General features: G+C 36.1%; 1 protein-coding gene across 5 annotated transcripts in view; it reads left to right on the top strand.

Moving 5' to 3' along the window:
- The first annotated feature begins 6261 nt into the window (after positions 1–6261).
- btbd10b (BTB (POZ) domain containing 10b) overlaps positions 6262–23448 on the top strand; it is a 92666-nt gene continuing 75479 nt past the window's right edge. The window contains exons 1-2 of one of the 5 annotated variants that reach the window (XM_028793928.2): positions 6262–6428; positions 18357–18500. In XM_028793928.2, coding sequence (XP_028649761.1) covers positions 18400–18500 — 101 coding nt within the window. In that variant the 5' untranslated portion in view covers positions 6262–6428; positions 18357–18399. Of the gene's footprint in view, positions 6429–7241; positions 7262–12527; positions 12549–18356; positions 18501–23448 lie in introns of those variants that run through there. The other 4 variants (XM_028793929.2, XM_051922778.1, XM_051922779.1 and 1 more) reach the window with 4 other exon arrangements.

Genomic DNA, 23448 nt, shown 5'->3' with positions numbered 1-23448 from the left:
CACATTTGGTTTCAAATAAATGGAAATAGGTGTCATAATTTCTTTAAGTAGATTCAAAAACTTATTATATTCAATTAATTCTTGTTGTAATAAAAAAAGGTGGAAATGTTAGAGCTATACATTTGTTTTATTTCAAAGCTGCTCAAATCAGCTGAATGGTAATACATGTCATTATGAAATTAAGTAGATCCAGTAAGTTATTTTATTAGTGTGAGGGTCATTGCGAACCTCACAACTCAAGAGTCAATGTTTGAAATCTGGGCCTGGTCTGCTTAGTGTTGGTTCATTCCCTTTGTGTTTGAATGAGCTTTTATGGGTATCTTACCTGCAAACCCCCCAAAAATTCCAAATGTAGGTTAATTTGTTTGTCTAAATGGGTTCTCTCTCCATCCTGTGATGGACTGTTACTCCATCAAGGGCTTGTTTCTTCATTGCATTGTACGCTTATGGGACAGGCACTAGTAACAATGTGAATCTGAATGAACAAATTTAAATAATGGATGGAATATACTGTATTTTAATACTTTATGTGGAATTTTACTCTGTCAATCAAGACAAAAAACAAAAGTTTCTCAAATGACAAATTGCAAAAACAATCGATTAATTTAAAATAGTGTTCAACCACCTTTATTCAATGTTTGGTAGTAAAACATTTGTCAGAAATTAATATCCATGAGTCTTTTAAGATAGGTCAGTGACAGTTTTGCACCTAAGTTTTGATTAGGACCACACAGTTTGAAAAACAGTGAATAGTTGATTACCACTAATGTTCCAAAATTAAAGAAATGAGCAATTACTGTCAACTTTTGTATAATTTGCATCCACACTTTGATTTGATTGAATGCTCAGTATAGGAATTTGCTGAAAATTCTGCATTTATTACATTCACAATAATAAAATATTACCATTCACTGGCACTAATTCACAACTATATGGCTTTGCTGTAATTTTAGAAGTTATACAGTTTCCCTTTTATAATTTCATTCTCCCAAAAACAACACTAGATTGAAATGATGATGGTGCAAGTAATTAACTAACGACTTTTTTCCTACATAGCTCAATCTAAGTTCTCTTACCGGAAATTATTATAAAGTAGTATAAATTAAGTTAAATGTTTGCTCAGAAATTAGACAGATTTGGCTGAAATGACCATTATAAACATATCAAAAATTCCAATTACACATTAAATTATGTACTACCTAAGGCATTAGCCACATACAGTTATGTAATAGGATTGTAACAAATGTCTTAATAACACTTACAAAGTCTCAGCAAAAAGGTTATTAAGAAAGAAAGAAAGAAAGAAAGAAAGAAAGAAAGAAAGAAAGAAAGAAAGAAAGAAAGAGATTTTTTCCCTTTACTTTTACTGTAACATCAAAATATAAATGGGGTTAGCTTGTTTGGAGTTCCAACTCTTTTCTTGAGTTCACACAGTTTGATTAGCAGTTTTTCTTTTTTACTAGAGGGGGTTTTGATTACAACTTAACATGTATTGGTTTTACTCATTAAAAAAGTTTGTTAGTATTTCAACTATTTGCACCAGCACGATTGAGCTGGTGTACAGGTAATTATTAGCTCAAATAATGTATGAAAGCTTGAAGGGGAGTTAATTTATTTTGTTCAGTCTCTTTAAGTATTAAAAGGTACTTCAACGTTAAATCTGCAGTTCTACACACAGTATTTACCTTCCATTCACACAGCCTCATACTCCAAATCTTTTCCATTTTGTGACATTCTTTGCAGAGCCTTTATTGTTTAATTTGATCTTTGCTTTAATATAAAGAAAATTTGTTATTATTCATTTTAAACTGAAAATGGTAATGCATATAAAATAAGTGCCAAGATACAGTAGTATACAGGAAGAAACAGCAAAATTAGATAATGACTTAGCAATATTGGTCCTGGTTAATGTCCTGACTTTAAATGACTTCTTACAGATTTAACTAAGAGCTTTCAAAAAACTTGACATTCATAAGGCATAATATAATCTGCTAAATGATCGATTTTACATTAGAGTATGACTTTTTTGGGTGAAGTATGTTTTATATCAATAAACACGTTTTATTTTATACAACCCCTTTAAATTGCGCTTTACATGTTACAGTTTTTGCATGAGAGTTTTTTTGTAATTGAAACCTGCTGCTGAATAATTGATAATCAGAACGAAAGATTATTAAGAATAGTAACTGATAAAAACAAGTGTTTGTGTGTGTGGGTGTGTAAACATTTTATAGTCGATCAAGCAGTCATTTCCACAAAAAAGATCCTTTTAACAGAGTCTATAAATGTCAAATTTTGTTTTAAGACTAATTATAATAATGTCTGATAAATATTTGTACCCCAGCTCCAAATTTCTTATGAGCGCTGTTTTTACAACACAACACAAAGCAGTGTTTCTTTTCTAGGAGATTTTATCTTTGAACGTTTGAAGATATATGCTATTTGAATAATTGTGCCAGTAGGTAATTAAAGATGCCTATAGCCAATTTGAAATTAGAAAACGTGTAATGTGGACTAATACTGTTACTTTCTTGAATATTCTTTTACATTTAATACTAAAAATAAAAAATGTTAAAGAAAGAAAGAAAAGGAATCAGATAGATAGATAGATAGATAGATAGATAGATAGATAGATAGATAGATAGATAGATAGAATTGTATTTGTCCCCAGGGGCAAATTTGGCTTTTTACAGAAGCTACTTTATGTAAAATACATAAATAGATAAATATAATAAACAAACAAATAAATACATAAATATCCGAAACAAACAAGACTGCACGTTGCTTATGAATGCTTAAATATTGTATCTGCATCAATTGTTACCACGGTGAAAAGCATTTTTTTACATTTATTTCTTGTCCACGATGCACGGTTTTCATGCTTTATGAAAATGGACGATATAATCCTTTATCTACAGAGATCGTTTTCATATGGCTTTTACGTACCTCTGGCCGCTTTAATCTGACTTCCAATGCCCAGTCTCTAACTGATTTTGCGCTTGTGGGTGTGTTGATCTCGCCTCTTCCATGCGCACACCTCCTTGCTAGAGGGGAGTGACAGTAACACCAATAATGAAAGCAGTTCATCAATGACCAGAGGGCCTATAAAAGGAAGTTTTAAGTGACTTTTACTAATCTCAGAGCCATCTCACACCATAAGCTATATACTGTTCACGTCTTTACCGGAATCAAGATTCTAATTAAAACAAGATCATTCGTAACTTTTGGTAAGTTAATATGCATATTATGATATAACATATAAGTACTGTATACTGCAGGTTTAGTTTAATGGCAGAATACTATTGGTTATATTTTACAGTAATATGTTTAATTCGTTTTACGCTTTTGTTCTTTGCATTTGCGATTTATTTTTGAAAGTGAAAGATGTATTTTTTCTTTCATAGAAATAATATGTTTCTAATACAGATCTCTTACAAAAAGATAAACTGCAATGATGCTTTATCAAGCTGATTGATTACTTTTTGTTGATACTCAATAGGCTATGAAAATGATTTCCATAAGATATCTTCTGAAGCCAGCGCTGCTGCTTTTCCTCCTTGTATTGTGCTATATTTTTCAGCTGGAAGGGAGACCAGTGAGGTAAATTTTGCAGTTGGCAGTGACAGTTACTGATTCAAGCATTAAGATTATTGTCTATTTGAACAGTGATACTCTTGTTAATATTAATACTTGTTTACATTTGGAATGCTTCCTACCTATTTTTCATATACTGTACATGCATGTACATAAAATAATGTAATGACCAATAAAAATGTTTATTTCTTTTGCAGGAGATCAATAAGTGAAATGCAGCTGATGCACAATCTAGGAGAACACAGACATGCTCAACAGAGGGAAGAATGGCTTGAGACAAAACTAAAAGATATCCATACCGCTTTGCTAAAAAATACTGTAGAAAAGGGAAGAGCTGGATGAGATAAATGGTGAAGACTATCATACCTTTGAAATGGAAACAAAGGCACAATGAAATAATTAGAATTGCAAAATTAGTGATCTACATTCACTCTTAAAAATAACGGGACTTTAATGGCACTTTGTGTGGTTCCTTCTAGAGCCATTGCTAAACAAAGAACCATTTAATTCAGGGAAGGGTTATGTAGATATCAAACTGGTTCATTGGGCTTTGAAAAGGTTCCTAATATATTTAAAAAAGAAATTTTTTTAATGTTGAGTAGCCGGAAACTTGTGTTATTTATTATATGCAGCAAAAGTCCTAATAAAATCAGGAACTCACTTATTTATTGAATAATCTATTTATGTTTATTTATTGAACCTGTTAAGGGATCTAAATAAATAAAAGTTCTTTCTGGAACCTTCATGTTTCTGGTTCTTTTGGGAACCAAAAATGTTTCCCCTATGGAATCGCTCTGAAGAACCACTTTGGCACCTTTATTTTTAAGAGTGTTGAACAAGTCTCTGGTATATGACTAAAGTCCTGCAATGTTCAGTGAACGTCTTGCTTCGTACTTACTGTAAGTTGAAGTAAACTAATACAAAATCATCATTTAACTTTTCTGAAGATATTTATTCAGCATTGCAAATACCAATTCTTTTATAAAGTGCTTTTTTGATAATTTTTATAAATGTCATTATTTCACAGTTCATAATTATTTTAAATGCATTAGTTTTTATACTTTTGGAATTATTTATTATTAAAAGATTTAAGCAATTATTTTTATATGGATACATATAAATATCAATAAAATGCTTAAGAGCTGTCTCAGCACTACAAACATAGTATAAGAAAACCTATGATAAGAAAGGTGTACATATTTTAAAATCAATTGCTTTGTTAATTGTTAAACAGTAATATGATATGCCTCCTATATTGTAACTTTGTACATTAAAATGTTTTAGAAGAAAGCTCCAAAAGATCATCCATATGAATTTTGATGCTTTTCATATTTAGTAACCCAAAAGTGATATTAATTGTACATGATTTTCTTAGATGTTCCATGCTTTGCTGTTTGAAGACTATTTCCTTGTTTGTATTCATGAATTTATAGAAATATTTGGAAATTAATAATTGCAACCTAGGTGCTATGCTATACACTGTAAATATTTTGATAGATTTACCTGGGTTATTGCTTTTTAGTAGACAGATATACAAGAAGGGTGTACACTTATTTATTTTTATACCCCTTTATTTTAATATAATTTTTGAGGACTATCCATTGTATCATTTTTTCTTCACTGTTCTTTATTCTTAAATAGAATAGAAAGGAAGAAAAAGCTATGACTACCAAGCCAAAGACAAGTCCAGGTTACATCCACATATTGCAGTATTTTGAAATAATGTAATAGAATATTCTGGCTCAGAAAATTAATGGATGATAGAAATGGAAAATGCCATATATTTGAGCTCAACAAAAAAGGAAAGAAACCAACCTTTGGCTTTCTGAATCACCATTTAAAACTAAAATCAACATTCTCCAAGGATTCAAGTGCCTCTCCTGAGATTGTGGTGTGTAAGTTTTTTATTACACATATTTTAAGACTCTTTTGCTATTTCTTCATTAGTGTAAAAGGAAAAAGGAATACAGTTTGTATGAGTCACGTGTTTTACGCCATTTGGACGACAAAGCATCCAGCTGATAGGTGTGTATGTTATCGTTTACAGTAAGGGATGTACAGTTATTTACCATTTATTCAAAAGTTTAGATCGATTCAGACTATGCATACCAGTAAGTGTGTCTCAACTACAAAAAAAAAAGTGGTGTGGATTTTCAGTATAGATACTACATACTGTATGTAGGTTAATGGATCTTTGCAAATAGTGCACAATTAGTAAAAATTCCATTGAAAACATGTGATATGCCTGATATTATGTATGAGCAATTTTCAGTTAAAACTCGTAAACAGCGAAAATGTCTTTAATCTGATATAGGTCTTGTTACTTGATTAACGGCACTGCTTAACGAGAATGGTGCGGCATTTTATGTTAAGTTCAGTTATTATGATTATTATTATTACGCGCTCTTAATGTTTCTAGTAGTTAAGAGACATCAACATACCTGGAAGGGAGCGTTAAAACGGTGTGCTATGTCGGTATGCTTCTCAACTACTTAATAAGTAATTTCACAAATTTGACATTGCTGCGTTTAATTCCTGTGTCTAATACCAGTAGTTTCCTCCTAGACCACCCCCTGCAGCATTTTTTTAATCGTGGTTTCCTGGTCGCTGTGGCAACTGAATATGACATCTCGCGAGCATTTAATCCACCCTCGCGTGAAGTGGAGACAGGGCCCAAACGAGGCTGGGTTTCTCAAACAAGATGGCGGGTTGGTTATGTTAGCATTTGAAATATTTTAAATTTTCTCTATTTTCTTATGTTATTGAAACAAAAAATCTCATTTGTGGGTTTCAGTCAATGACACGATAGTCCAATGTACTCTAAGTCGAAGCTGGTAAGAGTTTTTATTATTTATTCACACTTCGGCAGCGGTAGATTGTGAAACAATCGGTTATGCGTAAAGTTCAGCTGTTTCTTATTGATGACTGTTGTTTAATTTGATTTTATTAATTATGTGTAAATATTGCGTATAGATATATTTGGGAGCTCATTTTGAGGTCACTTTGTTAAATACAAATGTATGCCATTTAATTTGGACCTATTTAACACATCTGTATTGCTACGGATAACTGAGAATTTTTTAAGAAATCCTAATGCTTTTTGACTTTTTGTATATTTTTGTAATCATTGGGTAACATGACTGAAAAGCATATTTAAAATATTCTACAGTGATCAGATTTTATGCTATGAATAGCCAGGTGGCAGTTAATGTGGCCTAGGCTTAGTTTACTCCCTTTTATGGTGTTGTATGTAAAGGATGGCTGTTGTTTGACAAGATTGAGTTTATGATCACATTGTTTAATGACATGCGATGTGTGCCACATAACTGTTATTTAATGGAATGGATGAAACCTCAGAATGGAGAAAAGCGGAGTACGTAATACCTGTTGCATGTTGTTTACATCTGTTTCGGACTGCGTGTTTGTTACAGTTTGTAGCTGATGACAGCAAGCTGGATCGCTCTGTTCGGAAGCACAAAACTGACATAAATAAACCGATCGAGTTACACAAGTGAAATTTTGGTTTGACGTCCTTTTATGAATTTCGCAATAGAGGTAAAAGCCTCGAGTCCGTTGTTGAACTTGATGTCTTTTACTTGAGTCAGTATGTCCATACTCGTGTGTGTTTTGTCGCTGCTTTCCAGGCGAAGGTGTATCGTTTATAAGGGTGAGCAAAGTTTTTTTTTTTTTTTTCTTTTTCTTTTTACTTGTGTAAAACTAGCGTCAGTTATAGTGCCGTCGATTAATCGGGTGTAGTATGTAACTAAGTGCTTTTATAAGATTTGAAGGGTTTTTTTTTTTTTTTTTTTTTTTTTTTTAAGTATACAACTAGTGCTGAAATCATTGGCAGACTGTGTGGTGTAACGTTTGAGGCTTTGAACCTACGACTTTAAACCCTGAAGTTGTGGGGTCAAATCCCAGTACTGAAACTGTGGCCAATTGGAAGATCAAAAGAAATGTAACCTAGTATTATAAGGTCTTTGAAGCTGCTTACTGCTGAACATGCTATAGACTATTGCAGATTTCTGCATTAGATCAATTCCGGATTTTTCTGTTTTTGTCGTGACTTGGCTTTTGTTGATGGTCACTGCAAAACACAATTTTACAGGAAAGTGTGTTCTTTTGAATTCAAACGGGTAACCAGTAGGAATATTGTGAAATTTGAGTACAGTATACACTAATGAACCGACGTGGTGAAGTAAAGAAACTTAACACAGCGTCTGTCAAATCTGTCAAAGCATTTTTGAGGTTTTGGGTGTTTTTTTTTAATGGGGTGGTCGGGGTTTAGGTGTTTATTTCTAAATACTGATATATCACTATCTTTTTTTTTTTTTTTTTTCTTACTGTATATCTACTTGCCTAGATGTACATACTGTGAAATTTTCAATTTTTTAACTAAATGGGAAAGTGTTTTTGTTGATGAGTCAGTGAATGAGTTGGTCAACTTTGCACTATATCTAATACATAGATGCAAATTCGGTTTAATGGATGTTAAATTTAGAACTTGCATCGGGCAATTTTACACAAATTACATCTGTTCTGGAAATATCCTAATAAAATGTAACATTTTTAAAGTACTAGGAGACTGGAGGAGGTATGCATTTTAACAGTTAATTTTAGAGTGCACAACTATATACCTGACAGCTTAACAGACCAGGACAAATAAAAGGGTCTGTTGGTACAGAAAGTCAAGTACTGAGGATTCAACACATGCCAGAGGATGGGTGAGAAAATTGTAGGGAGAAGCAAAAATTCCAAATTCTGAGGGAAAACAAATTCCTCTTTTGCTTAAAAAAGAAAAAAAGAACGGTTAGCCACTCATCCACTAGGCCTTTTTAATAAATGCACATTTCTGGCAGGGACTCAAGACTGTAATGCTGATGTATGGAAAAATGGAACAGGTCCAGCTTAAGGAAGAATTTATGACCTTGCTTCTTCCTTCCTGTATGATGTCATATCCCATAGGTAGAACTTACTTGCCCCTTTCCCCCACCGACCCCCCCAAAAAAAAATCTTCAAAAAAATTAATACATCCTCTTCACTGAAGGCATAAAATATGAACAATGGCAATGCATGTGACTGTAGCATAGTGTTAAAACATTGTTTCATCGCACATTAGTGCAGTCATTGTTACTAAGTGCAGAATTAAATTATTAAATACCCATATTTTAAACTGCAGTTGCTTATTGAGAAAATAACTGGGTTAACTGTGTCTGCCACTGTGTCTGTTTAATGTTTGCAGGCTGGGGGGAACAAAGCAGTGTGTGAGACTGGTACTGGTTTGATACTAGTATTGAAACTAGAAAATTAGTATTGATTAGTCAACATTCAGACTGGCCAATTGCTCCTCTAAATTTTTTTTTTCTTCATCATCTTGGACAGGTTTAAGGGGAGAGACCTGGGGCCTTATTTATTAAACTTTATATGGATTCAAGCATGAAAATACACACACACCAAAAAATAGTAAATGCATATGCCAAAAAAAATTGGTTTCATAAAACCTGGAGTACACACATTTCAACACAATTTACCATTTATCTGTCATAATCATCTTGTAAATTTGCATAAGTGAATGTGCCTTGAACACCACTCTGAAACATCCATTCATAGAGCATGAAAATCAACCTAGTACATGTGTAATCATGATGCAGAATACATTGGCTGGTAGTGCATTCCCTCTTGACGTATCGAGACCCTCCATTCAAGAGTATCTGGCTACGCTCCGCAGCTGAGTGTGCAATATGCTGTGCTCTCAGGATCAGGGAAAGGTGTAAGGACCATTGTTTGAGCGGGTAGACACTACCATTGGGAACTTGTAAATACGTGATTGCTGTTACAATGATTAGTAAGGGTCACGTGAAACCCTGCAGGTTCAGCCATTTACCACATGCGGCACTGTCACATCTGTCAAAATTACTTTACCTCAAAATAAATTAATCATGGGTTGACCCAAACCACTGAGACATATTTGCCAGTAACATCTTGGATGACCTGTGCATTAATGGAATGTAACTGGTTATGGTTAACAAAGGCAGATTCGTTCTCATTAATTGCAATATGAGTTTTTGCTGCAAATTGCCTTTATGTCTGCAAAACATTTTCTTTTTGTATATACACTCAAACTATATGAACACTGGGTAGTGTCTCACTAGTCGTTTAATGGCACAGTGGGCATGATGAAGTGAAGCTTGCCTGAGGTATTCCTCTCCTGTCGGCCAGTTCTCTGTGAAGTGACAACGGGTATCTGATATATAAATTGACAAAAGTTCTTTGGTGCAAATTACATAGCATTGGCCCTCTTTAAAGGCAACTAAATAGTCCTTAGATCTTACTGTTTTTGAGGTAATGTTTGTCATGCCCATTCACATTATAGTGATATGATTATGGTTGTGAGTCGTCATTTAGCATGATGGTTCCCAATTTATTTATTTATTTATTTTCTCATGACACGTTTTTGACACTTTAGGTCTTCAAAATCCAGACACCCCGCCGTTCATCATTCAACCCCCAACTTGGAAAAGGACAGCTGTCTTCATCTCTAATGGTTGGTTGTTTCCCCTTGGGTAATTGTAGCTGCAGGTTGTAGCAGAGCAATGACGTTTGCTTAATTTACCCACAGTGACCCATTGCAAGACGCTTCATAAACTGTTTGTGACAATTTCCCAAGGAATACTTTTGTGATTCATGACTCTGCGCTACCCAAATTCAGACAATACCTATAATTTAAGAACCTATCATTTAGCCGGTTCTGGCTGCATTCCCCTACTTGGTCAAGGGTTTCTTTGTTTCCCTGAAATATGTACACAGGGGTCAGAGTTGCTATAAAATACTCCTGTTCTACTGTCAAGTTTTTTTTTTTTTAATATAAATTTTGACATTTATAACTGTTGCTTACACACACAAGAGGCTCGGAATTTGTGCACATGAACTTTATAAATGGAGCCCCTGGTCTTTCTGTCATGCGTTGTTTAGATTCATTCTCGCCTGTACCTCCCCATTCACAGACTTCTCTGGACATTCTGCATTTTTCACTGTCTCCTAAACACAAAAACGTTTTTCCCATTTTATGTGACTTCACAGCAGTTTTTTTCCCTGTTTTTCCGCACTGGCCATATAAAAATCCAGTTGATCAGTCACAGTGATGTGAATGCACAGAGTTTGTTATAGCTTTTCCTTTCAATTTTGTTAGGCACCTTTAGAGGATGAAATAGGAGTGATCTTCCATAATGTATTACCAGGAACCTCTCTGTCTTATCACAGCGTTTTGCTTAAGAGGTAATATGTTGTTTTCTTAAATGTTACCCATGCATCTTTTAATAACTGAGGGTAATCCTTACAGCTATTTTCAGCTCCACATCATACTTTTTATTACAACTGTGGATTTTAATACAAGTGATTTTGGATAGTTTGGTCTTATTAGATGTTGCAGTTGTGCCAAGGTTTTATTCCAACCAATTCCAGATGTTAATTGGTCTAGCTGTTATTTACTAGTGTCTACTATTATTACGTATAATATCTTTTTTTTTTGTTCTCCATTTTAATAGGGTTTTAGGGGACATGGGTAGATGATGTTAATGTTGCTTGTTTCTTTTTTCAGATATTTTGGTGGTTTAACCTGCTGCATTGTAATTATACTAAAAGTTGTGTTTATAACAAAAGAATGTATTTTGTTGCTCTAAAAAGAAAACTCAAAAATTGATGCCTGAAATCTAAGCTGCTGTTTTTTACTTGCCAAAAGGGAGCAGAAAAAAACAATGAGTTAAAGGAGGAAGTTATTTAGAAGTGACAATCAATAATTGTATTCAAACGGTGGTACCGGGCAAAAAGCAGGCATGTGTATGAGAATGAAATTCTGAATAGGAACCTTAGGTGTCCTATTATGTGATAACTTGGAAGCATTAGCTTAAGTAAGTTTAAAAACAAGTCGATATTTCTTAACCTGTGGCTAATCTACTACAGTAACAAAATGAGTTGCTTCACATGTTCATTCCAAAATAAAACTGATTTAGTTAGTGTTTTAAAACTTTCCTCTTTGTCCATGCATTCATGTAGCTCAGCTCAATATTCTTTGAAGAATGAGGCAACACTCTGTATTGAACCAACATATAATGATTTAATGGAGGCACATAACAGAAGAGACGTACAGTTAGCAGTACTGCTGAAACCACATACTTCATTGCTAAAAACAACCCAGCAAACGCCAAGTATCTGTCACTTTGAGTTTTGCAATCCACAATGTTCTTGAGTATAAATAAATGCAACAAATGTAGTGAAAGCACTTCAGATGTGTTATTGAATGGTATGCAGTGTCCAATTGCGAACAGATATTGCAGTTATGGTCAGACCAGTTCTAGGGCTGAAACAAAGAGACAAAATAAATTATTTTTGATGATAACCTATCTATATGCATCAACTTTGTGCATATTGAAATTGGTTTGCATTTTAATACACAAAGAATTGAGATGGGGTGACAGGCCTTTGAGACAAATGTTTGCCAGCAGCACAGTAGTGTTGGATCAGTACTAAATTTTTAAGTTTGGTGTTGATACCAGGTTTTGGACCTTGGTCCCGCTACCAAAATGGTTTTGAAATGAATAACGACTCCCAATTTCTTTGGGAAGAGCGAGTGAAACCTGATGAAATTCTCAGAAGGATGTTGGCTTGTGCACATCAGTGAAGTGTTTGGGTACCTATCTTGCACAAGCTTTATGGCATCCTTCACGGGTGGACAACTCTGATCCTGTGGCTACAGGTTTTCATTCTAACCATTTTCTTAATAAGTGATTAGTTTTTGCCACTAATTAACCATTTAATTTGTTATTTGAGACTCAGACCCATGAAATTAGGGCTGAGTAACATCTGTCCTGGAGGGCTGCAGTGGCTTCAGATCTTTGTTCCAACCCACTTGCTTCATGAGAAATCATTCATTGCTGATGAATCACTTATTGCTCAAGGTACATTTTTCTGCATCATTTTAGTTGTCTTGGTGGTTAAGATTTGGAACCCATAATTGCTTATTTTAGTCTTCAACTGCTGTATTCATTGTTTTAACTGCTCCTTATTAACAACATGATGCAAATGACATAGGAAACAGCAGTTCTACATCTAACGTCTCTCCATTTCCACCTGTGTGTATTCATCATTCACTACTTGGTTTGATACATGTATCATTAAAAAGAAAAAAAAAATCTGTTCAGGTCAGCATGTACTGGTACAGCGCGTTGCCGCAACCACCACGCAACGAAACCGCTCGGGATCCTCGTTGGCACCACCCCCCCAGAGGCAGACACGTGGTCCAGTCCCACCTTCCGGAAATGATCCTCCATCTGCCGCAGCCAGGTGTTTTGTGGGTGTCCCCTTGATCTGGTCCATCCTCTCGGGTCTTCAACAATGAGGATCCTGCAAGCCGGATCACCCTTGGGGAATTGCGTCACATGGCCGTAATGCCGTAACTGATGCCCCATCACAATGCAGGTAATGTGACTCATTCAGGACTCCATGAGCAGCCGCTTAATCGACACAAAGACAAACCAGAGGCACCCAACGATTCTTCAAAGAGACACAGTACCAAAGGAGTCCAGTCTTCATCTCCGGTCACTGAATGGAGTCCGTGTCTCACAACCATATAGCAAGACTGGAAGAACCAGGACTCTAAAGACATGGACTTTAGTCCTTTTTCATAGATATCAGGAGTGCCACACACCCCTTTCCATCGACCTCATGACCCCCCCCCCATGCTCTCCCTATCTGTCTACTGACTTTATAGGAAGTATCACCTGTGACATGAATGTCACTTCCAAGGTAAGCTGATATGACAGTTAAAACACTAATAAGCCATGAAATTAAAAAAAAAAAATGTTATTGATGAGGCTTGACTTCTAATTAAACGAATTTATAGGAGCAAAAATCCACAGCCATAGTGCCACAGTGGTTCTCCAGGATTGGAGCTGGCCTCCCCTGCCCTAGGTCAAAATGCACTATAACGTGCACATCCATAGCCAGTATCCAAATGTGCAGCAACAGCAGACAACATAATCCATCGGTCTTCTATGATGAAGGCATTCACCATGCTGATGTGGGCTTGTGTGTGTGATGTTGGTGGGGTCGACCGGATTGAGCTCCATCGGTTATGTTTGTTCTTTCCATTTTAAACTTTTCTACCCATTATTAACTTTTTGTTGAGTCAAGATGTTTATACTCCTGTACAAGGCAAACATTCTTTGGTGAATTTCAGCAGGTTTCACCCCCTGTGCCCAAAGAAATCTCACTATGGCGCATTGTTCAACAGTGGTGTAATCCTGCAACGGAGCATCCATGTTCTTTTGAACTTGACTTCAACAGGGCTAATGGCAGAGCGCTGTTCTGTGTGTGTTCCAAATACCCATAAGCCATCGCAAATGTATCAGTATCTGCTGCGGTTACAGCATGATTTTTCTGATTGCTTTTACTTTTTGATTTACCCTAATGTTATTTACTAAAGAGTTTGAAAAGCATGATGAAAAAAGATACTGTGGCAAACAGCTGACAAACAGGTTGTGCAAGCAACTTGAGTGCCTTCCCAGTTATGCTCAGAGGAGGTATTAGCCAAAATCTTTTTCACAAGCATATAAACCCTTCCCCCTCCATTTGTTGGTACATCAGAGGAAAATTTACTCATTTGCCAGAAATAATAAACATGCAAGTTTGAATATTTCATCAGGTGTGAAAGCTTCATTTAAACTTGCATGTGTAACAAAAAGTGGACCAAAAAAAGTAGTCTCAGCCAATCAAAAAAATAGCCTTGTGCAGTTTATTCTCATAAGTTGTATATGGGAAAGCTAACTGCCCTATCTGCAAAGTTTGGTGCAGCAGAGATACCTGTGGGTTTTCACTTTTGGGAAGTGGATGCTATCCAAAATAGGTTAGAATCTTTTTTCCCCATTTGGCTGTGTTTATCTGTGCATCTTCTGCACTGTCAATCTCATTGTCATGTCGTGGTGAGTCCAGTAAAGACACTTGTGTTTTCTCCTCCTTAGCATTACCTGAGTTTTTGATCTCTGTTTTGGACTGCTGCTGCTTCTCCACCTCCCTCATTCCCTTTGCTTCCATTTCAAGGATTTGTACTTTCAACTGCACTTTTAGTCCTTCTTCTGGAGACAGAAAGTTGAGCTTACGAAATCTGGGGTCAAAAGACCCAGCAATTACATTGATGTTTGCAGCATCACCTCTGTAGCTCATCTCCAGCTCCCATCTCTTGTGAAACAGTCTTGAATGCCTCCACAGGAATGGTGTCAAAGGTTGCATTCTGCGTGGACTTGAGGAGTCCTTTGAGTTCGGATAGAGCAGAGATTGTCACCTCTCAAATAATAATCGAACTGTTTAAGAACTTTTTATTAAACATTTTATTTAAGTTGACTCCTGTCTGTTTGTCTGGGTCAAATCTTGCAACTGATTTTAAACCCACTTTTGGTGAAGCAAATTTCTTCTGATTTTTGCATACGTGTTCAGTATCGATGACAATACAATAAACCGTCAAAACCGATGCATTTATGTAACATTTTGCCGTAATCAATGCTTATGCGATTCCAATTAACACACTCACAACAGTAACGGAGAGAGAGAATATAGTGCAATTATAGGAGCATACAAGTGAGAGACACATCAGATTTCCCTCACTTGCCTCTTCCAATGAGTGGAGTGGGTAAATATGCATGCTAATTTACTTGTTTACTCTTACGAAGGAGTAGCCTTGAATACGGTGAGGAAGTATTGGCATAAGTTGCCGTTCTGTCATCAAATTTATTTATTTTTTGCAGCAACCGAGTGCTAATCCCATAAGAGTCTGAACAGAAAAATAGAGACCAAAATATAATTCTTTTTAATATTCAAATAATTCTGCAAAGAAGATATGTAATACTTTTAAAGAAGCTTCATGAAAAATGATTAAAGAAAACTCCTTTGTAAAATACTCAAACTAAAAATTAAAAAAATTAAATATATATTTAAGTGAAATGATTTTATTTACTTTAGTTATAAATGCACTAAAAAGCAAAAAATACATTTTTCTTTAACCACAATTTTCGTGGTTATGTGACAAAATAAAATTGTGGGGCGCACATAAATTAATTCAATCATTTAATTGAATAGCTATTTTCATCATTAAAAAAATAATAATAATAAACATTAATTCCCCACCATGCTGAACAAGTTTCAAAAATTGTTTGAAAGGTGCTATATAAATGTGTTATTACTTTATTATTACTACATTATTATTACTTTAGTTGATTAAAATGGTCCTTTGAAAAGAAACGTCACAGTAGACCTATCCACTTTCAACCTAAAAAAATAAGGCCAAGAGAAGCGCCTAAACTGGATTGACCCTAAAAACTACATACACATAGGTTGTATGTTTGTGGACAGTATGATAGTAAAGCCATCTGACCTGACTTATACAATGATATATACCGTAACCAAGATAATTTTTGTGATATACATTTTTGGTGAGCACTTCTATTTGTACTTCAGTAATTCTCCCCATAAAGATCATCATTTAAATGCTATATAACAGACAGATAGAAAAAATGCATTAAAATGTCATAGGAACTAGACCTTTCTTCTTGTGTGAATGGCTTGAATTTCACTAGATTGGAAACACATTTTATTTCATAAATTATTTTGCAAAGTGAAGCACTGTGTTTTGCTGCAAATTCAGTTCTGCCTGAATCACTAGTCGATAGTATGCCAGCTTTAAATTTGAGCAGGTCTATACATTGTTGATGTGCTGTTGTGTAGTAATTCCCTAGTACTGTATTTGGATTGTATAAGATGGTGAAAGAAAACTAAATGTAGGTTCATGTAATTAGCATAAAATATATTTCTGTTATTATACCCAGAATCTTCAGCTGTTTACATAAGTAGATGATAAACTCATTTTGTTTGCCACTGAACCTTTTAAGGGCTCGTTTATACTTCACGCTTAGAACGCGTACACGCACTCCTCATAGCTGCCACATGTTTCCAGAGTTCATTTGATGCGTCCTCTGAGCAGGTCCTCAGAAATTAATGTGAGGTGTGCGCGAGTTGCAGTACCAGCAAAAAGTTGGGGGGCGCAGTGTGATAAAAATCGGAATGTGACGTCAGAGTCTCTGTTTACTATGTACATGTGACAGAAAGCCGCTATGCAGATCCTAGTAGTTTCGATGTGCACGCTTCCATGTTTGATGAATGGTACGATGTGGTGAAGCAAAATGCCAACATACAGATGCATTTGTGGCGCTTTTATATTCAAGCGTTGCATATTCCCGATCAAAATGACACGATACATTTTTAAAGTCTTACATACCATCTTTTGTGCCGTCTTTTTTTTCCTGGGGCTTCCTCCTGACCTGACAGCAGGGGCAAACAGCAGTAGATTGCCACACTGAACATGTTAAATGTATGATATTCCAACTTTCTGCACATTTAGAATCCTTAGATTTATACTTGATATCACTTTCGTGTTGAAATGCTTTAAAGTATGTATGTTACATTTTACAGATAAATCGGTAATTTCGTTTAAATAATGAACACTGTTAATAATTACACACATGGGGTGACATGGTGGCGGAGCGGTAGCGATGCTGTCTTGCAGGGAGTCACGTCGCTGATATTCCCTGCCTGGAGTTTACATGTTTTCCTGCTGGGTTTCCACAGTGTGCTCCGGTTTCCTTCCAAAGATATGCAGATTTGGTGACACTAAAATGACGCTAGTGTATGTGAGTGTTTGTATCCACCTTGCGATGAGCTGATGCCTTGTCAGAGATTGTTTCTGCCTTGTGCCCAGTGCTAGCTGGAATGGACACATCCCTGGATTGATGGATTTAATCATTAAACATCCTTTTCAGAGATATTGCGGTAAGGTGTTATTGGAATTTAATGGGTGTTCCAGGCAATTCACAACACAGCGAAGCCAAACCTGTTCTCGCCGTGATAATATCTCGCACTGCCACCTGATGGACACCTCCAGATTTACATAAAGTACGCGTGCAAGTATAAACAGTAAAACGCTTGCGTAGCAGGAGCTTCCCCTGGAGCATACGTATCGTGTCGCGTGAAGTATAAACCCAGCCTAAGATGGCATACCCTGTTTGGTTCCAGTGAAATGCAGTGAGTTTTAAGTGTACCGTGTACATAAAATGGCAGCTTCTGGGCAGTATATTACTTTAATCTATGCACATATATTAAGTCTAAACTTACACAATGGAATAAATAATTGCAACATTCAAACTAGCCAAAGGCTTTTTTATCCATCTAAAGATGCCAAGAAGTATGGTTGTGAAGTTGCTGTGTACATACATTGAAATTTTGAAAACAACTATTCTGCTTTTGAGGAGTTAGTCTTAATCTTGATATTATTTTAAGTGAGGGTATTGGTAATGTGAAAATAGAGGTAATTGTTATCTTTCCATTTTTAAATTTATCCTTTTATGGTTGAAACAATAGATAGGAAAGTTCTACTGTTCTAACAGATGAAGCATTTCATAGTTTTAAAACACTCTTGATTAAAGATGGAATACAGGATATTTTTTTTTTTTCCCCCATAAATGTCACATTCCTTCTAGAGTTTACTTATATAAAGATGTTAAAAGTATTGCTTTAAACATTTTTGAGCCATCTTTAAATGCAGTGTGTTTGCTCATTTTATTTACCACGCTCTTTGTTATTAAATGTAAATTTAGAGTGCCTTGTCTGCTTTTGAGAAGAACATCAAGTATTGATGAGGAATGTATGTTTTTTGTCATTAGGCTGTGAGTACAGCATAACAGGATTGACACTGGAGATTATGTGATGGCAGGACGGCCTCATACATATGACAGCAACTCCAGTGATCCTGAAAACTGTGATCGAAGGTCTCATAATAGACCACGCAAATTTTACAAACATTCAAGGTAAGCAAAATTTACTGGTTTTGATTAAGAACACTGTAGACTTGGAAATTTAAAATCACCATAATGTTTTTATATATAAAGTTGTGGCTAATATTTGCTCGCATTGCTTGTATGCATGGTGTATTTTTTCTGTTGACCAAGAGTCATTGATCAATTAGTTTTATTGATCAAAAAATTACATTTCACTGTTTGCTCATTAATTTATCTAAAAGTACATCTGCAATAATAGAAATTACAAAACCATTAAGGTGTTGTCTGATTTTCATAGTTTTCACCCAGTTCTGCTGAAATGGTGATGCTGATACTGGAAATGTATGCAAGGCTTTTGGACAGTGTTTTAAAATGTATTACCATAAAGACAATAGTAAAAGATTAAAATGAAAAATTACCCAATTTAAACAAATTTTAAAGTAGCTCCAGAGCAAGTATAATAATTCAAAATACAGTACAGCTTGTAAGAATTTCACTTATTTTCACAAAAAATTGTTCACTTTGCCTTATTTTTAAGCATTCTTTTTCACAGTTGCTACAGCCAGATAACAAATTGCTTCATGTGAAAGCTCAGTAGAAGTTGTAGTATCAATAATAATACATTGTATTTATATAGCACCACAAGGTGTGTTTATGGGAGTTTTTGACCATTTTTCCAGGAGAACATTTGTGAGGTCAGGCACTGATGTTGGACGAGAAGGCCTGACTCGCCGTCTCCGCTCTAGTTCATCCCAAATGTGTTCTGTCAGGTTGAGGTCAGGGCTTTGTGCAGGCCAGTCAAGTTCATCCACACCAGACTTGCTTATCTAGTTCTTTATAGACCTTGCTTTGTGGATTGGTGTGCAGTCATGTTGGAACAGGAAGGGGCCATCCCCAAACTGTTCCCACAAAGTTGGGAGCATGAAATTGTCCAAAATGGCAAGCATGAAATTGTCCAAAATGGCTTTGTTTGCTGAAGCATTAAGAGTTCTTTTCACTGGAACTAAGGGGCCAAGCCCAACCCCTGAAAAATAACCCCACACCATAATCCACCCTCCACCAAACTTTGCACTTGGCACAATGCAGTCAGGCAAGTACCGTTCTCCTGGCAACCATCAAACCCAGACTCGTCCATTGGATTGCCAGACAGAGAAGCGTGATTCGTCACTCCAGAGGACATGTCTCCATTGCTGTAGAGTCTAGTGGCGGTGTGCTTTACACCACTGCATCCAACGCTTTGCATTGCACATGGTGATGTAAGACTTGGATGCAGCTGCTCGGCAATGGAAACCCATTCCATGAAACTCTCTATGCATTGTGCTTGAGCTAATCTGGATGCCTTATGAAGTTTGGAGATCTGTAGCTATTGACTCTACAGAAAGTTGGTGACTTATGCACATTGTGTGCCTCAGCATGCTCTGTCCCTGCTCTATGATTTTATGTGGCCTACCACTTTGTGGCTGAGTTGCTGTTGTTTCCTAATTGCTTCCACTTTGTTATAATACCACCAACAGTTGACCGTGGAAGATTTAGTACTGAGGAAATTTCACAAATGGACTTATTGCACAGGTTGCACGGTAGCGTGCTTGAACTTGCTGAGCTCCTGAGAGTGACCCATTCTTTTACAAATGTTTGTAGAAGCAGTCTGCAGACCTAGATGCTTGATTTTATACACCTGTGGGCATAGAAGTGATTAGAACACCTGGATTCAATGATTTGGAGGGATGTCCCAATATTTTTGGCAATATAGTGCATATTATAAAAGCTTATTCCAATCATTCACTTTTTTTAGTTTTCAAAATTGATTGCTATTTCACATGTGTATTACTTGCACCCTGTAATGTTGCTTGCGCATGTGCTTTTTCACTTCTGTAAACGAGTAGAAAGAGATCCAGCAAGGATAATCTTATCCCAATTTAGCCTTTTAATAGCCTACTAGATACAGACATGCATTATAGCAGAAAAAAAAGCAATGGTTAACTGTGTTGTAGAACTTCGTGTTGCTCACTTTTATGCGCTCTTCATACTGGACTATGTGTTTTTAAATTTTGAATGGCTGTATAAATGTTTGCGTGAAGTAATTTAACAGTTTACTCAGGACACTTGTGACGACAAAATATTTCAAATAAAAGGACAATTCTTTTTTAGGTTTTACAGAAAAGAAATCTATGCACATTTAAAACAATTAAAGATGTTTTGGATCAGACTCCTAAAAATGCATTTAGCACATCTGTGACAGACTCATGGACTAGTGCTGTGTCCAGTGTTTGTTCTTGCCTTGCTACCTGGGATAGGCTCCAACAAAACTGTGCCCCTGGTCTGGATAAAGCAGGTTAGAAAATGACATGATGTTTAGCATGTACTAAGCCCTGTGATGCAAGTGCCACTGATTTGCCAGTGTACTTTTGCTTATTAAAGGTTTCTGTGTTAGATTACAACACTTGTTTGCTGTTTAGAGCAGAGTGAAACTGAAAAAGACCACTTTGTGAGAGAGATTGAGAGAACTAAATAGAATGTAGTAATCGTCATTTTCCGCTATTAGCTTATCGAGGCAGTCATTGTAATTGTGATTAATATACGATGAGTTGTGCAGCCCTAAATTCTATACAAGAATAATAAAAATAGTGGAAAGGTTAGTGATTATCTTAGGGGTATTCCATGAGGGCGAATTCATAATCGTCAGCATTGCTAGCCACTGCGGCTGCTTTTAGTGTGTGTTGGGGGATTTTTGTTTTTTAAATAAAACCATATAATTTGACTTGTGGTCATGTTAATCCACAGGCAATCAACTTCTTCACAGCCATCTCTAATAGATAGATAGATATATACTTTATTAATCCCAAGGGGAAATTCAGTAAAAAAAAAACAGTAGCTACTGCATCATCTTTGGGTAGTCCCTGAGGTGATGAGGAGTCTTGAAGTCACATTCCCCAGTCCAGGATTGATGCTTCAATCGGAGTTTATGCATTTTAGGAGGGAAAGTACTCTCTTGAACATTGATGTAGACATTGGCATGACCTGAACAGTTTCAGTCAGGTGGAGTATATTAGTAAACTTCTTATCTGAGAAGCCTGGAGGATTATTTTTTCAGGTGTGCACACACAGACGTGGAACACTCAAAGTTGCAAGCATTTCTGGTGAGCACATTGTTGAAATGTTTTAGGAGCAGCTCGACCTTCTAATTGGCGTAATTGGTTAGTTTCTCAGACCTGTGCTTGTAGTCCATGTTTTCTATGGCTATGAAGCCTCTGGGTAGGCTAGGACATTTGAGATAAGATGCTTTCTGAAGCATTTCATCACCTTCTTGGCAATTTCATAGTTCTTGGGATAAGCACTGTTTTGACACTCCTACAACCCATATTAATTAATGAGAATTATTTTTTTTATACCCAACAAACTGTCTATATCAAAATGTATACATGGGCCTTCAGCTTCAGCAAAAACTAAAACTAGGCTTCACTCAACCAATTCCTACATTCGCAAAAGGTGAAAATAGTCATTATTATGTAGTGAGTTACAGTATCTAATCTGGTTTGCTAGTGTGACATCTTAGCTAACATTGGTCTACTTGTTAGGATATGGATGAGTTAATTTAACTAGCTATCAACGAGAGTACCTATCGCTGTGCATGCAGTGTTTATTTGTTTTCAGAAAACAATGTATTTTCTTATGTTTTTGCTGGCAGTTGCAAAATCATTGACAACACAGGTGTTTATATTTCCACCATGGTGCTACTGTGAGCTAAAGCTTGCCAAGCCCAAGCAGTACATTTGCCATACTTTACCTGTATTTTTGTTTCAAGGTAATCTAACTTCCATTTTTCAATGATAGGTGGATGGAACATTTTAATAGTTATGGGCTATTGTGCTGGTGGTGTTTTGTCCTCCGTGTTTCTCTGTATTGCAGTATAACCCTGATTATCTGTGCCCTGTTTACCTAGGCTCTGGATTATCTGAGGCAAACCTGTAAGTATGATACACTATATAGTTCATAAAAGCTTTGCTGTGAATACTCCACTGAGCACATGAATACTATACTTTTAACCTTGACTGTACCAAGTGAGCGTTCTAGGAGCAGGGTACTGTGGGAATGTGGGTGTGACTTGCGCACTCCTCCCCCAGCTGCACTCCTTGGGTATTGTCGGTGTATTGGCAGTGATGACCGTGTACACATGCTGTACTCTTTGGTTCACTTAAGATTTTTACTTTCTCGTATACGTAGTATAGAGAAAGTATAGGAATCGTGAAAAAATTAGACCTCAACATTCTGATGAATCTTGACATTTTTTAGAGTCAGAAAATACCATTTTTGAAATTGTCTGTCTGTGTATAAACATGGTAACTCGAACGCTTTGACCTAGGTCAATGAGATTTTGTACACCTACTTTATTTGAAAAATAAGGAATTCTATCAACTTTTGGTCCACTTCCAGCAACTGGAAGTGGTACTTTCGACTCTGTCACCAAAGAGAAACTCACTTAGCCGCTAATACATAAGCGAACCGAGCACATTGGCAGAATGAAGCCTCCGAGGAGAGATAACCTTGCTTAGCTGCTGATACACAACGGACGTGAGCACAACAGAAAAACAAAATCACAGAGGAAAGAGAACCTCACTTAGCCACTAATACACAACTAATGTGATTGATTGATTGAAGGGCCAGAATCTATGGTTTCTAGGAGCCCAGGCTTTTTACAGCATGGGCTTACACAGCCAGTTTTAATATAAAGTTTGACTGATTGTGTGTCAATATTCTCAATTCGTTATGATGAGAAAAAGGTGTGATACATGAGAAATATTACGCAACTGGGCGTGGGTCTGATGACCTTTTCTTCTGTGTCAGTAAACGAGAAAGTCTTGCAGAGCACACTCCCAATTTTTGTATTTTTGTTTATATAATGAGGACTGCACAGAAAATCTTCACAAGATTTCTCAAACAGATGGTCTAAATGCCATTCAGATAGCACTTTCTTATATTG

Source organism: Erpetoichthys calabaricus, chromosome 2 (assembly GCF_900747795.2).
Source record: "Erpetoichthys calabaricus chromosome 2, fErpCal1.3, whole genome shotgun sequence".
Lineage (NCBI taxonomy): Eukaryota > Metazoa > Chordata > Cladistia > Polypteriformes > Polypteridae > Erpetoichthys > Erpetoichthys calabaricus.
This window is presented reverse-complemented; position numbering and strand designations above follow the sequence as displayed.